At 36.0% G+C, this 15,618-nt stretch overlaps 1 protein-coding gene across 1 annotated transcript in view; it reads right to left on the bottom strand.

Moving 5' to 3' along the window:
• The window catches only part of LOC136810216 (intermembrane lipid transfer protein VPS13B-like), a 30,964-nt gene that overhangs the window by 14,894 nt on the left and 452 nt on the right, over positions 1 to 15,618 (bottom strand). Inside the window, exons 2-11 of the mRNA XM_067066785.1 lie at positions 15,123 to 15,397; positions 14,515 to 14,696; positions 13,901 to 14,085; positions 12,205 to 12,398; positions 11,056 to 11,258; positions 9,054 to 9,269; positions 8,134 to 8,364; positions 7,377 to 7,487; positions 6,672 to 6,842; positions 6,022 to 6,204 (exon numbers count right to left, since the gene is read on the bottom strand). Coding sequence (XP_066922886.1) covers positions 6,022 to 6,204; positions 6,672 to 6,842; positions 7,377 to 7,487; positions 8,134 to 8,364; positions 9,054 to 9,269; positions 11,056 to 11,258; positions 12,205 to 12,398; positions 13,901 to 14,085; positions 14,515 to 14,696; positions 15,123 to 15,397 — 1,951 coding nt within the window. The remainder of the gene's footprint in view (positions 1 to 6,021; positions 6,205 to 6,671; positions 6,843 to 7,376; positions 7,488 to 8,133; positions 8,365 to 9,053; positions 9,270 to 11,055; positions 11,259 to 12,204; positions 12,399 to 13,900; positions 14,086 to 14,514; positions 14,697 to 15,122; positions 15,398 to 15,618) is intronic.

The raw sequence follows: 15,618 nt of genomic DNA, 5'->3' as shown, positions 1-15,618 counted from the left end.
GTCCGTTCGTTCGTCTGTTACCAACTTTTCTCAGGATTGAATCATAGGAATCTTTTGATTTTTGGTACAAAGGTGCAAAATGGTGGTGGCCAAAATGTGACGGAGCCCGATTTTCGAAAAAAAAAATTTTTGGGCAAATTTGGGCCAAAAAACGGCTAAAAAAAAGGGTTTTTGGACTTTGTGAAAAAATGGATCATTAATTTTTTTTGATTTTTTGCATGAAAGTAGGGTACTATCATAGGTATAAGATGGCTCAAGCAGAATTTTGCAAAAAAATTTTGTTGGCCCAAAAAACGCATGTTTATCTATCAGAATTACTATTAATAAGCATACATCAATGTTCTTAGTCAAATTACTCAATTTTTTTATGAGATATGTTTTTTTTGCTCATGGGGGCTTACTTTTGAAGAATATGTGTGTTTAAGACAGGAAATTTTAGTTGCTTGGCGTGTTCTCATAGAAAAACTGGCCAAATTCGATATTTTTTTATAAGCACATTATCAATTACTTAGGTATTAGCTTTTCTCGAGATTGGCTTTTTCATTCTTTATGATATTTTGCACAAAGATGTATAACCATAAACCTTCGAATGTGACGGAGTCTGATTTTCAAATAAAAATGTTATTGGGCAAATTTGGGCCAAAAAACGGCTAACAAACGGGTTTTTGGACTTCGTGAAATATTGGATCATTGTTTTTTTGCATGAAAGTAGGTAAAAGATGGCTCAAGCAGATTTTTGTAAAAAAAGAATTTTTCGGCTCAAAAAACGCATCTTTATCTATAAGAATCACTATTAATAAGCATACATCAATTTTTTAGCCGAATTACTCAATTTTTTGATGAGATAGATGTTTTTTTGCTCACGAAGTCTTGAATATGAAAGAATTATTTCAAGAGCATGAAATCTGGTTTCTAAAAGTTTTTTTTATAAAAAAACAAACGACTAATTTAAATAGATCGTTACTTTTTGTGTTCTGAATGATTGTTTAATGGTCACGTCACGTAGATATCAATTATAAATGTGTTAAATGCATAACCAGGTAGGTCCATAAAAGTATCACTTGTTTTCTGTGAATTTTCGCTTGTTCTTTAGCGATTTTATAGGATTGGGCGATGTCACGAGCAGTTTGTGCAGCGGTAAACTTAGATGCTTCATTTGCGTAGTGTTTATTTCGTAGGAGTGTTACTCGTTTACGAATCTTCCTTTCAGTTGCTCGATATTGCTTTTTATCGTGTTTGATGTGGTATTGTTTTCTTCGCTCGAGAAGTTCTTTCAGTTCATAATCGTTATCCCATGGAAACGGTTGTTTTTGGGATTTGTTGATACGAGGAAGGAATTCTTCGGCGGATAGTTGTATGGTTTCGATTATGGTTTCTGGTGATACTTGTTGTGTTGACTTGACTGTGTTGTTTATTTCGCTTTTCAGTAACTAAAATCGGCGTCATCGTGAAGCTTTGTTGGTTCATTAAAGAGTTATTCCGGAAAATGTAAAGCCGAGTTATAACTCTTTCAACTCTTAAATTCGAAATAACTCATCTTAAGTGGTTGCATAGTATCAATGCATTGCAAAATGGTCATTCATTCTCTTGAAAAGAGTACTGGTACTGATTAACTCGATATAATTGGAATTATGAGTTAATCCGAGTTGTTCCGAGTTGTTCTGAACAAAGGATTGTATTTCTTTTTCTTTTTAATTTGGGAAACTACATTACACTTACGAACATATACTACTTACAAAACGAATACAGAAATAGATAACCCCTCCCCCCGCTAGGCACTTAAATGATATCGCCAGGGGAACTAAGCTATAACAAGCTGGATGCTGATTGGACCTAACTGATGACGAAAGTTAGCCAAAATGAGAGAAAACATAGACATTAATGGAGAAGCTAAGCGAAAAAATGAGCGATCGAACGATCGAACGAACGTGTAAACGAATGAAAGAGCGAGCGAAAGAATAGAGCAAAAATACATGCATGAAATATTGAGTAAGACTTGAGAAATTGAAGAAAATTCGTTTTGCAGGCACGACAATCGGCTGCTCCGGCAATTTTTAAAAAATATTGGGAATTAATTGCTATCAACAATATTTTATGTGAAAAAAACTAGAAATACAAGGAAAAATCTGCAACAACGATGATTTCCGGAATATTTCCGGCATTATCGCCTGGGAAAGAATTCTTATCAAAAATCAGACTCAGCCATATTTTGGGCATTGATAATACGCATCATTGTGCAAAAAAATCAGAAAAAACTAATGATGAAATCTCATGAAAATGCCTAAAAACCCGTTTGTCCGGCATTTTTCCGGCATTTTCGGCCGGAAAAATATGTTTTTCGAAAATTAGGCTCCGTCATATTTTAGGTATTGACGTTTTGCATCAGTGTGCAAAATTTCATGAAAAATTATAAAGTACAGCTCGAGAAATTCAAGAAATACCGTTTTTCCGGCGAAAATCGGCTGTTCCGGCGATTTTTAGTAAGTTCCAGCTTCAAAAATCAGTTTTATTGACAATTGAACCATGCTTCATGGTGGGCATTGCTATTAATATTGTTTTTGTGTGAAAAAAACAACGAAATATGAGGAAAAAGTCCTATGAAAATCTGCAAAAAACGGCGATTTCCGGCATATTTCCGGCATTTTCGGTCGGACAAGAATTTTCCTCAAAAATCGGACTCGACCATGTTTTGGGCATTGCTAATACGCATCTTTGTGCAAAAAATCAGAAAAAATTAATGATGAAATCTCGAGAAAATGCCAAAAAACCTGTTTTTCCGGCATATCTCCGTCACATTTTGGGCATTGCCATTTTGCATCTTTGTGCCAAAAATCTGAAAAAACTAATGAGCCAATCTCGAGAAAAGCTGGTAACAGACGGACGGGCGGACGGACGGACAAAGGTTAATTTATAGGACCTCCAGGTAGGTCCAAAAAATAAAAAATAAATTAAAGGGGAAAATAATAATAATAATAATAAAATATATATAATATATTATGAAAGGTAATGCTGGATCACCGTACAACAAAAGGTTGAAGAGCTTAGGAGGGCTTAGTGGATAAATATTTATGTCTTGGTTCAGAAGTTTGTTGAACAAAAAATGCCTTGCCTGAGAGTAAATAAAGCAGTGCAAAAGAAAGTGTTGAGAGTTTTCGATGGAATTTGTTCTACACGCACAAAAGGGATCTAAGGTGTCACGAAAATCGTGTCTAAATTTATGTTCATTGAGGTGACTAAATCCTACCCGGATTGTATAAGATGTTTTCTAAAGACTGATTTGTTTATTTAGCTTCCTAGAACTTCAAAATTGGCTGAAATGTTAATTTTTGTTGAGAAATTTAATCATAAAACCCAAAAACGTAATGCCGAGTTATAACTCTTTTAACTCGGAATCTTGAAATAAATTACTCTAAATCGTCACACGTCACGTATACTTTGCAAAAAGTTAATTCATTTTGTAAAAAAGACCGTTATGACACATTTCAAAACTTAAAACTCGGATTAACTCGATTTAACTCCGTTACAACAAATCTTTAGAATTTTTGTCTACTATTTCAAAGGAAAATTTGGTCGATTTTTTGTCAAAATTACAAAAGTGCGCAGCCACTCGATTACAAAAGTGTGCAGCTCGAAAATTACAAAAGTGCGCAGAAAAACTAAAAAAGTGCGCAAAGAAAAATACAAAAAGAAATTGCAAAACTGCGCATAACAACAGTCTTTTAATTATAAAGCAAATGATAAGACTAGCTGACACTAATAATGTAGAACACAATAAATGAGTAAGTGGATTAAAGGCTTTGCCTTTAAATAAGAGTGATATCGTTTGCTTACTCATCAATTTTAAGCTTTTTCACATTGGAGTGACACGGATGTGGAGCAAGATTGGTCAGAAAGAGGAAAGAAAAACATTTGTTAATTTCAGCATAATGTATCAATAGCAAGACACTGTCCTGATATGAAATATGTGTCTGATACGAAACGGGAACACTTATGTAAAAAACAAAACCTTTATTTTTTTGTTTTGAAATTCAAAACCACTTTATGTAAGAGCGTAAGCCTCTATTTTACAAAGTTCGTTTTTGTTGAGTGAGTTGATATGTGACAATTTTTATTGATGTGTAAGCAAGTTTTGATGAGAGAAGTATGTCTTGAATCGTATAGCTAAAAGTAAAATCTTGTAAACCAAGCCACAACAGACTTACAATGTCTATAAATATGATGTGTCAATAAACTAAGAACGTTTTTCTGAGTTTACAGTGACTTTACTTATCTATAGTACAGAAGATTATCACCGAAGGTAGCGACAAACTATGGACGAAGAAAATTTATCAGGCTTTTTTCTCCCACGTGACATTTGGAGTTTGGAAACAGACAATCTGCATAACAGTTTACAAAGATTTCATGCACAATTGAATAGATTAAATTGTGGATTTAGCAGCAAAGCTGATCATCGAATTTTCAGTACATTTTATCAACAAGGATATGATAATAGAGCAATGAGGGATGGAAAAGGAGATCTAAAAAAATGGAGTAACGACGTGAATCATGGGCTCTTTATTCATACTGCTGTATTCATGTATAATGTTGATAAAGAATCGCGGCAGATTTTAGGAAGTAGTGTGAGATTTGATTTTAGAAATTTGACAAGCTGGTTTTTTTGCTGTATCAAATATGATCCGAAAACAACTCGTTGGTTCTCAGTTGTGATATTCGAAAGTGAGAAGGTCTTGAATATCGCCAGTGAAACTTTAAGGAAATACTTGCGTAGACCAACGAGGATTATTGTCAATGAAGTCACTAACAGCCATGATGTATTGGAAATCAATTACCCGTCCACACCGACAGGTATCTATGTCAGGATTAAGAACAACTATTTGGTCATCATGACAGAGCTGCAATCGCCTTTAATCGATTTAATCGATTTGGTGAAATTTGACGACGAACAGATAACGCCTTTCAAACGTATCACACTTACAACATGTTTCACCTTTAGATTTGCTGATGTATACTTGAATGAAGATCTAGAAAGAGTCTACTTAAAGAAAATTCAACTTCGGCACGATTCAACGGACGTATTTTTCGACGCCTTTGATTTCAATGGCAACCATTGCAAACTAAATATCCCGCAATGGGACGACGAACAAAGGCTCATAAGTGACGTTACTCCTCTTGAGAAATGCTTCTTTCTAACAGTCTGGAACGATATTCACGATACACCATCCTGTTTGAAAATATTTAACGTGTCTGAAGAGACAAGTCAATTGGTGAAAGTGATCGAACTTCCAACATGGAATTGGAAAACCTCTTTCAGACTTTTTTGTGCGTTTAACGAGCAATACATTTCTGCAATCGCAGAAAAAGGACATACGAATTATCACATCTGGAGCTACAATCTGAAAACTGACGTCCAAAAAACATTCAGTGAGGGGTGGAGACGGATTGACGCTTATGATTTTAACTGGAGCATGAAAGAGTTGGCCGTTTTAGATGAGAAAACCTTGATAGTGACAAAAATACAAATGGAAGAGTGCAGTTTGAAGGACCTAACCAGAGTGGCTTGTTTACAATATTTCAATACCTCGTTCTTGAAGGAGCGCCTTCCAAAAAGCTTGACAAAATATCTTGGAATATCTTGAATCTTATTTATATAGCATATACTGCTGCAATTAGTATATTATCTTCTAAAGAAAGTATCTGTTACGCTTTTGTCAGATTTAAAAGAAAGCATTATAATATGTAAGACTGGATAAATCGTTTTTTTTATAAGAAACACACTTTTAAGAAACATGAGGCTCAGAATAAAAACTAAGAAACATGCTGAGGCTGAGAATAATTTAATTCGTTTTTTTTAAGAACCTTACAATCAAAAAAAATGTTTTTTTTCTTTTTGCATGAAAAATAGGCTGATTATGTCAAAAAGTTTAGAAACATGTAAAGAACGATTTCTTAAAGAACATTGAGGCTGCTTGGTAAAACTAAATTCTTAAAAGAAAAAAAACGTGTACCCTGTACTCTAGATACCTGTGTTTCTTGTCCTTTGGCAGGGAGGTTAACTGTAGTGGTTTCCTCTCCGATCTGTATTGTAATATCTTGCGAAAGATGGTTCCTTACAACGAACAACGGATGAAAAGTAACGATAGTTTGATTGGCTAATTCTTTCTTTTGATCGAAAGATACCCAAAACATATCGCCGCCGACTTTCATCTAGAAAAATGAAATTTGAGGTCACTGAAGACTTTTCTGAATGATAGCCACTAGATTTTTTTGTTCATTATTTGTTAAGTAATCTAATTCGGTAAAATATTGGGCCATTCTGTTTTTTTATATCCGTACAGGGAGGATGGACGAACATTTCCAGGGGGTAATCCGTGAAGAATTTCCAGAGGGTCTAAAGGAGGATTGGCAGCTTTATGACTCGAAAAGGTAAGTCCACCACCCCTCCCCCCTGCATGGATTTTAATGGAACATCCAATTTCACATCGTCAACGAAAGTTAACGCTTTGGATATCAGGACAATTTCCACAAGCTCCACTCGGTGTTTACACTGCATTTACTGTCGGTCCATAAACTGACCCCCCCAAAGGTATGGGTACCAAAGAGTTTGTCACAACCTTTTAACCAAACCCAAGGTATTGTTTAGGCTAGCTTTCAGAAAACCTTGGTAAACTTACTTTGAACATTTTCGAAAGATCCTTATGAAATTGTACTTTGTCGGTATTATCATCAGCTCGAATTGGATCATCTCTACTGCCTGCGTACAGACAGAACTCTTTAATGTAATCACACGAAGCAGTCAGTGAGATCTGTCCATCGTCACTTGAGAGATTGTAGCTGTGTGTGACCTAAAGGAACAATTATACATAGGCATTTTAAGATCTTTGAATGTTAAGTGAGTAGCTAAAATCCAATTAAACTAAATCATGGAGAAATAGATAAAAAGTTAACTCTTTTACGAAATGGATAGATTTTTTAACAAACAAACTTTCTATTCATGATATGCACCATTGCAATGTCTTCCACGGACCCAACAGCTGATTGCAAGTGACGTATTGACTGATTTTACGTCATTTATATACAACCAATCAGCTGTTGGGTCCGTGCTGTAATGTCATTACAATGGTGGATATTACGAATATAATCTTTTAAAAATTTTTGGAATAGCTTTTATAGATTTTTCTAAAACACTGCCATAGTATTTTGATAGTGCATTACCCCCTGGCTGATATTACCCCCGTCTTGGCTATTTTAGATTTTCTTTTCACATTCTCTATAGTTATATTACATTTCTGGAAAGTTTCATTTAGAAATATTTTCTAAATATATTAAGCCATTGTTATAATTTATAATTTATCATCTATAATTTAAAAATTACTCACGTCAGCAACTTGGCTTTGTGCAAGAGTGTTTTCGGTCTTTTGAGTGATGACTTTTAGATGGAGGGGACACGAGGTATTGTTGATAAACGAGCAGCTTCCATGCACAACAACCTATGACATTAAATAAATAAAAAGAAAATTTTCGGCCGATGGGTAAAAGCAGGTTAGATATCATATCAAGCCTCAAGGGCGGAGGGCAAATGAAACAGTTTGGAATATTTTGATACTTAGACCTACAAATTTGAAGTCAACCAGTCAAGATCTATAAATATGAAGTCGCTGTAGCATGAGAGCAGAGCATCTAGTTACGATGCGCAAGGTTGTGGGTTCGATCTCGAGCCGGGTCATACCAAAGATTCCCAAAATAGTACTTGATGCCTCTCTACTTGATGCTCAGCAATTAAAGAGACGGGCCAAGGGGAAGAAAGGGAGGGAGAAATCCAGGGAAAGGAGTGGCGCCCTCCCCTGTCTTCGGGTAGACAGCTAGAGAAAAGGGAGCCTTAGGGTCGCCCTCGACTGTGTTCGCAAACTTACTCACTTATAAAAATGAAAGACTACTTGTCTCCACCCGCCAAAAACATTGGCAATAAAATATAAACTCGTTTGGCGCAGTGGCCAAAACAAGGCAGAGAAATTGGATTTTACACAGTAAATTACCATAAATTCTTAAATTCAGTTCAAGTATGCAGAATTCAGAGACGGAAAAGTTTCTTTTTATACTTCTTTCAGACTTTGTGACTAAACGAAAAAAACTTACTTCATATTGAAGCCCACCAATCAATTTCGTTTCCACAATCAACTTCGATGTATATCCTTCGTGTTCAAACACACAAGTGGTCACACCCTCTACATTCAATCTCACGTCGTTTGACCATGCACAATTTTCCACTTGTTCCAAACAAAACTGTAGACTGTGCGATGAGTGGTCGAACAAACTGTAAGGGTAAGTGTGACCACTCTCTAATCTCAATTCTTCTTCTTGCTCGCACTGTCAACATGAAAAAGGGTATATTTATCATACTATCGGCCCTCTTCACGCCATTAGCGCCGGCCTTTATAAAGCCAAAGCTCAATTTTCTCCATTTTTATCCCGACCCTAATTCAATTTCGAGCCCTTACGCCGGCCCTTATTACGCCAGCGTCGAAAAATAAGAACAATGAAGGGCGGCTAAAAGGGGATGATAAGATATGAATCAGTATTTTCTTTTTTAATACCGTATATCCTCGAATAAGCGCCCGGGCGCTTATTTAATTTTTCAGGCTCTAAGGGGGGCGCTTATTCAAACGGGCCGCTTATAATATTATTTTAAAAACTTAACTGTTTCAAAGGGTTGATTTTTCAAAAAAGGATGAATAAAAGAAAAATTGGGAAAATCCAATTGACAATTTCTATCATTTTATTCTTAATATCGCTTTCTTTATTTTTAAGACACAAGTATCTACTCAATATCTTATTCAATCAATAATGATATTCGAATAAGCGCCCCTCCGGGGCGCTTATTCGAGCGGGGCGCTTATAATATTATTTTAACTAAAAAGAGGGCGCTTATTCGAGCACCTAACGGTAATCATCAGAAGTACCTACAAATAAAAGTTTTGTAAGAATTTAAACTGATATAACTAGGTGTTGTTTTCTCAACGCTTGATCAGAAATCTTTATTCAATGAAATGTCTTACTTGTTTAAACAGTATAACATCTTCAGTTCGATTCCGTATGACGTAATGATTCAAAATGGTGGATTTGGAAGATTCTTTGGATAAAGAAGACCACAATTGATTCGTCATGAGGAGTGTGTGTAGGGAGCTTTGTGATAGCAACACATCCATCTCGTTGATTTGTAAAACCACCACATCCTCAACTGGATGTGGGTCATTTGAGATTTGCTTTAATTCCTATGAAATGAAAAAAACAATAAAGTATCCGTCAACTTCTTATTTTAATGAATTTACTGAGATTAGAAAATACACAGGTTGCACAATTAAAGTCTGAAGACCAAATCACGTTTTTACTCGGAAATTTTATGTGCTTGTTACAGGACATTAAGCTCTAGTTTAGACGGCCCACTTTTTACCCTGCCTATTCTAAAGAGGGCATAAAGTGGGTTGTCTAAAGTCGATGCATAGCCCTCTTTTGACGTCAATGCAATGTCTTCTTCAAACCTTTCCAAGCAAAGATTTTAACAACCAACTTTGTGCCCTCTTTCTGCCTACTCTAACAATTAGAATAAGCAGGACAGAAAGTCGGCCGTCCAAACTAGAGCTTATTTCTGATTGGTTCGAATTTATTGATACTAATAAAGTTATCAGTTTTAAGTTGTAAAGCAAGTAGTCAGGCAGCAGCTGGGGTCACACAAAAAACTTATAAAGTTTGCAAACAAACTTCTGTTGGTTGCTTTGAATAAATATGAGCATTGTGACCACAAAATCATCAACCGTACACTTTGAAATTATTTACCGGGGGCGTCCGGGAACATTTGTGTTTTTGATGACGTCACAACCAAAACGAAAAATTTTATGAAAGAAAATATGAACATATTATACACCAATCGACGCGGATTTTGACATAGATTAAGAAAAAGGGCAGGATCAATATTTGAAAATTTGCTTACAAAAAGTTATAACTACCCTTTTTCAGAATCGATCTTCTCGAGTAACGTTGAGAAATCGTATATATCCACTTAAAAGTCTTCTATATCGATTTTTGAGAGCTTTCGAATGGTGGTATTGGATTTTTATTTTGAAGAGTTTGAATTTTCAGATTTTTTGCCTCTCGGACCAGGTAAAATTGACGTTGCAGTCGTTAAAGAAACCTTTGTAGCTTTTTATAGAGACATTTTCACCTATAGTTACTGATCTTTTTCTTAATCGACGTTTGAAGACGCTCCTTTTGGTATACAAAATGATCATGTTTGCTGACAAAATATTTTAGTTAGCTTAGACCTATATGACGTCATCTGGGGGACCTAAAATATTACCGGGGACGTCAGGTAAATAATTTGGATAGGTCCGGTTGATGATGTCTAGATATCTGGGGTGTGTATTTTCGATTGAAATTTGTTTTGGATTGTTCACACCCTGTCCGTTTTTTTGTGACCTCAGCTGACAATAAAGTCACGTGAACTTTTTCGAGAAATCATATTTTTTGACTGCACTGATATAATTTTGCAACCCGTGTATCCATATTTTCTGAAGAGAAAGACTTTTCGAAAGCAAGTTAATAACAAAAACTTCCAATAAGGCAGGAAGAAGGAGTTCATTAGCCCTTTCTGTAGCAATGTCAGATACATCTGATATGGGCTGCATACCACGGTTTTTCTAACTTAACGCGTACTAGTTATTTTGCAAAAGCGTAATAAATCGTTCAAAACTAGAAATTTTCCTATTAACTTTACCTTATTGGAACTAATTTTCACGGGCATTAATTTCAGCGTTTTTCGCGGTTTTTTTAGCAAAACCGCAAAAATTTGAACATGCCAAATACAACTTGTTCCAATTTTATCGAAAAATTTGAAAATCCCTAGGAAAATGAAAGAAAGAAATTTGTCCAAAAAAGGGCAAAACCGTGAAAATTAAAAGCGAAAATACAATCTTTCCGATTTTTTTTTTCGACTGCGAATATTAGTTCCAATAAGGGTACTCTTATACCAACTGAAAACAGACAAACTATCTAACAACATACCTTGCAGAGTTGTAAGGAGAATGCAGTTGGTGATATGAGATCTATCCAACACAAATCATGGAAATCCATGGTGGCCACATGAAAACTAGCATTAGAATGTAGGAGAGCTTTTGAAGGGCACGTCATGAGTGAAGTATTCAAAGAAGTCAGGTTAAGTTCCAACGATTCGATTGATGAAGGCACATCATGCGGGAACTTTGTTTCTAAGAAAAACGATGAAACTGAGTAAGTTCTCCGTTCGTGGCTGGTCATTAGTGTAAATCAAACTCACCAAATATACGCTTTTATATTAGAACACGGCCAGGAAGGTCAGTCGGGTTAGAGTAGTATTTATTTGCCTTGCAAACCAAGAGCTGTTGGCTCGGTCCCAGATCCCTGCCGACGCACCGAATAATTAGCAGAGGTCAGATAACCTAATCTAGACGGTAGAGCTGGAAGTAGACGAAGCGCTCAATCTCCCAGGTCTGGCGCAAATAGAAAAGTGGATAGACTGACTCCCGGTTCCATCGAGAGCCATCAGACGAATATACTTGATTATGTTTTGGCTAAACCTCTCGTTGTTCTTACTTTTTTCTGGAAGGTTTCGTGTTCTACTGTTATTATATTCTGAAAACCTGATTTCTCCTTACTTAAGGCGTTCAACTTATAATTAGTATAAGATTTTTTACTAAGGTTTGGTCAACTTTCAGCCTCGCGTTTATATAATAAAGCAGATATTTATCTGATATTCCGATGGCAGGTTGGCGGCCGCCTACGCTAAAGATCTAAAGGAGCGGGTCAATTTCCCATTGGAGAGGAATGATAGTCGGCCTTTGATGTGCCGCACCCTAAGTCGGGTTTAACAGCCCTTGGGCGTAAACATATAAATATTTCGGTTGGACCCGCCAATCCCCGAAAACGAGGGCTGGGTTACCAGACCTCCCGCTGCAAAATTCTTGACGCGGTCTCGCAAAATTCCGTAATGTAAAACTTCCAGATGTTGAAAATTTTCCCAACCTTCAGAGCTTTAGCGTGTCGGATGAAAATTTCACCATCTGGGTGCCAGATAAAGCAGATATAAGAAATCTGAAACTTTTACGTTAGTTGTTTTTTGCTCAATACCCACGTCAAAAATCTTTTTTTTTTACCCAGCCGGTATGACAAAAATACCTTTAATTTCGGATTCCATCGGGTTTCTAAGAATGACTTTGAGGTTCTTTACATCAGCCTTGCACCGAAAGTGAGGCTGAAGAGATGGGCATGCGCAGGAATTGATTTTCAAACAAGCCGCCAATGAGGTTGCAGGAATCGGTGAAATTTTCAATGGTGCTCTTCCATTTTGCAAATCAGTTGCCAGGTTAAACCTGAGATAAGAAGAGAATAGTATTAAGGGAACAAATTTTTGCGGATCAAATTTTCACGGTTTTTCGACAAATCCGCGAAATTAAATTCCATGAAACACGAATATCTTCATGATTAAAACAAGTGATACTTTTATGGACCTACCTATTTGTGCATTTAACATTATTTATAATTGATATATCCGTGACGTGACCATTAAACAATCATTCAGAACACAAATATTGACGATCTATTAAAATTAGTCGTTTGTTTCTTATGAAAAAAAACATTTAGAAACCAAAATTTCATGCTCTTGAAATATTCTTTCATATTCAAGACTTCGTGAGCAAAAAACCATCCATCTCGTCAAAAAAATTAGTAATTTGGCTAAGAACATTAATGTATGCTTATTAATAGTGATTCTTATAGATAAACATGCGTTTTTTGAGCTGAAAAATTATTTTTTACAAAAATCAGCTTGAACCATCTTTTACCTACTTTCATTTTCATGCAAAAAATCAAAAATCGAGCTCCGTCACATTCAAGGGCTTATAGTAAACAATAAAAGAGCCAATCTCGAAAAAAGCTAATATCTAAGTAATTGATAATGTGCTTATAAAAAAATATCGAATTTGGCCAGTTTTTCTATAAAAACACGCCAAGCAACCAAAATTCCCTGTCTAAACACACATATTCTTCAAAAGTAAGCTCTCATGAGCAAAAAAACGTCCATCTCATAAAAAAATTGAGTATAATTGGACTAAGAACGTTGATGTATGCTTGTTAAGAGTGATTCTTATAGCTAAACATGCGTTTTTTGAGCTAACAAATTATTTTTGCGAAAATCTGCTTGAGCCATCTTTCACCTCTGATGGTACCCTACTTTCATGCAAAAAATCAGAAAAAATTAATGATCCGATTTTTCACAAAGTCCAAAAAAAACATTTTTTAGCCGTTTTTTGGCCCAAATTTGCCCTTTCTTTTCTTCGAAAATCGGGCTCCGAGGGTTTATAGTTACACATCTTTGTGTAAAAAATCAGAAAAAACTAATGAGCCAATCTCGAGAAAAATTGTTCTTTTTAGGGCAAAATTGACCATATTGTAAACAAGAAACTCTCTCAACCGCGAAATTAAATTCCACGAAACTTCTGAATTTTGAGCTGTGGACCGCGAAATTAAATTTCTCGAAAAATTTTTTCCCTTAAGGTAACGACCAGCTTGGACATGATTTTTTTTTTCTAGAGAGGAGACACAGAGAATTTTCAGGAGCCAGGGTTGGGAAAAACGAGGGGTGGGGGTAGAAAATTTCAATCTGAGGGATAAGGAAACAAGACCTTCAAGGATACTACTATGTTGCTTGGGCATGGCGTATCGAGAAACAGGATTAATGACTATATAACTCTCTGATTGGGCCTATGACAATGATCTTACAAAGTTTCAAAATTTTCCGTGCGTAAATATATAGGAAAAAGTTGAACTATCAATAATTGCTTCCTCCTTAATTTGAGAATAAGTATATTTTTACCTTGAACTATTAGCAGCAGTGGCAATAACAATACGCCACAGAATGGATTGATAATGTGTTGTGTTTGGTAGCATTTTCTCATCACACAAAATAATGGATGAAGAGTTGTTTTCAGAAAGACAAAACGTTCCGCATGTCACAAACTCTTCTTGTATTTCGTTGAAATATTGGACGCAGCAATCCACCTGAAATCATGAAATATTCATTTCTAGGTTGCTTTAGCAGATTGGGAATGACTGTTGAGTCAGACGAAACAGCAATGTGCGTGTGTTCGAATACTGTCTTCAAATGGGTTAACGAGGCCGTTGCTAACCAAAGAATATCAAGTCTAATAGTAGGGGGCAAAGCCTTGGGTCCCGTGACTAAAAATGACTAGGTCGTAGAAAAAATGTCACGGAACCCCAGGCTTGGCCCCCTACTATAAGTCAATGTGAATGGATTCTTGAAAGTGTTTAAAAAAGACGTAAATCATTCTTCATTTTAACACTCATGCCTTTTTATCCCAGCGCAAAAACCATGATTTTCAACTCAATTCAATCATCATGGTCTTCAGATCTTTCAGCTAGTTATTTAGAGAATTGAAAAATCCATAATAATTTGGAACCAATTCATACCTCGAGAATAGCAGTATCTGATTGGTCCGTCAAATCCCTTGGAATGTGAAAAGGGACTGGTAATGAGACGAGTTGAGTGATGACACGAGGTTCATTATAACACCAAGTCATGACAGGAGCCACAAGATCAAGTTCACTTGAAAATGTTACTTGCATTTCACAAGGCGTTCGCTCGATACCGTCTAGAAAGAATAAAGAATGAAGGGATGAAACAACGACAATTTTCTTTTTGTTTCGGCTTCCAAAAATACTTCAATTTTCACCCAACTTTCGACTAGTTACATTTTGCCTTTTGTCTCACAAATTCAAATTTCAAATAATTAATTTCAAATCATTAAACTTTCGGACATTGTTTCCTAGAAAAGATACCATGGATCCTTAAGTTTACACCCTATAATAATCCGAATATTTTAGATTTTTCCTGGTTGCCACGTCGTTTTGGCGAAAATTCGTCCCAAAACACCAAAAAGGACACCTCCAAATAATCATCCAATAAAAAAAGTTTTACAATAGTCAAAGACGAAGATGGAGACAAAAAAAAACAAAGAGGCGCAGACAGACATTGTCAGTATGTAGAATCGTGGAAATTGCGAAAGAATATTCCTTACCTTCAACGAGAATATATTCAAAGGAGCCGTTCCTTAAGTCATCAACGGTGACATTCTCAACGCAATCTCCCTTCTCATCATCTCCACCGACGTTGCTGACAACGACGGGTTTCTCAGCAGCAGAAGAGGAATCGGCTTTAGATTGCGGATACATGGTTGGTAGTAGCATTTTCATTCCAGTGTTGAGTTGTTCGAAAATTTCCACAAACTCTTGGTAAATGTTGAATTCGATTAACCCGCATACCAAAGATATGGAAATCATTGGTGGTCTATCCCTGTGGTGGTAGAGGTTGTAAAAAAGTGACAAAAAACTCACAGTTACCGAAAAAGCACTTTAGAAGGATACCAGTAAGTAAGAACTTTATTATCATTAACTTCGACCAACATTAACTCCTTCAGTAATCAAATTGATATATTTCAAAACCACGGTGTAAACGCAATTAACTCGGCTCTTGTTAAAGCGAAATAGGTCTATACGGTGGAAAGCTCTTGTCCT

This window comes from Clytia hemisphaerica, unplaced genomic scaffold (genome assembly GCF_902728285.1).
Source record: "Clytia hemisphaerica strain Z4C2 unplaced genomic scaffold, Clytia hemisphaerica genome assembly, whole genome shotgun sequence".
NCBI classification, from domain to species: domain Eukaryota; kingdom Metazoa; phylum Cnidaria; class Hydrozoa; order Leptothecata; family Clytiidae; genus Clytia; species Clytia hemisphaerica.
The sequence above is the reverse complement of the archived record's forward strand: the minus strand, read 5'-3'. Positions and strand labels throughout refer to the sequence as shown.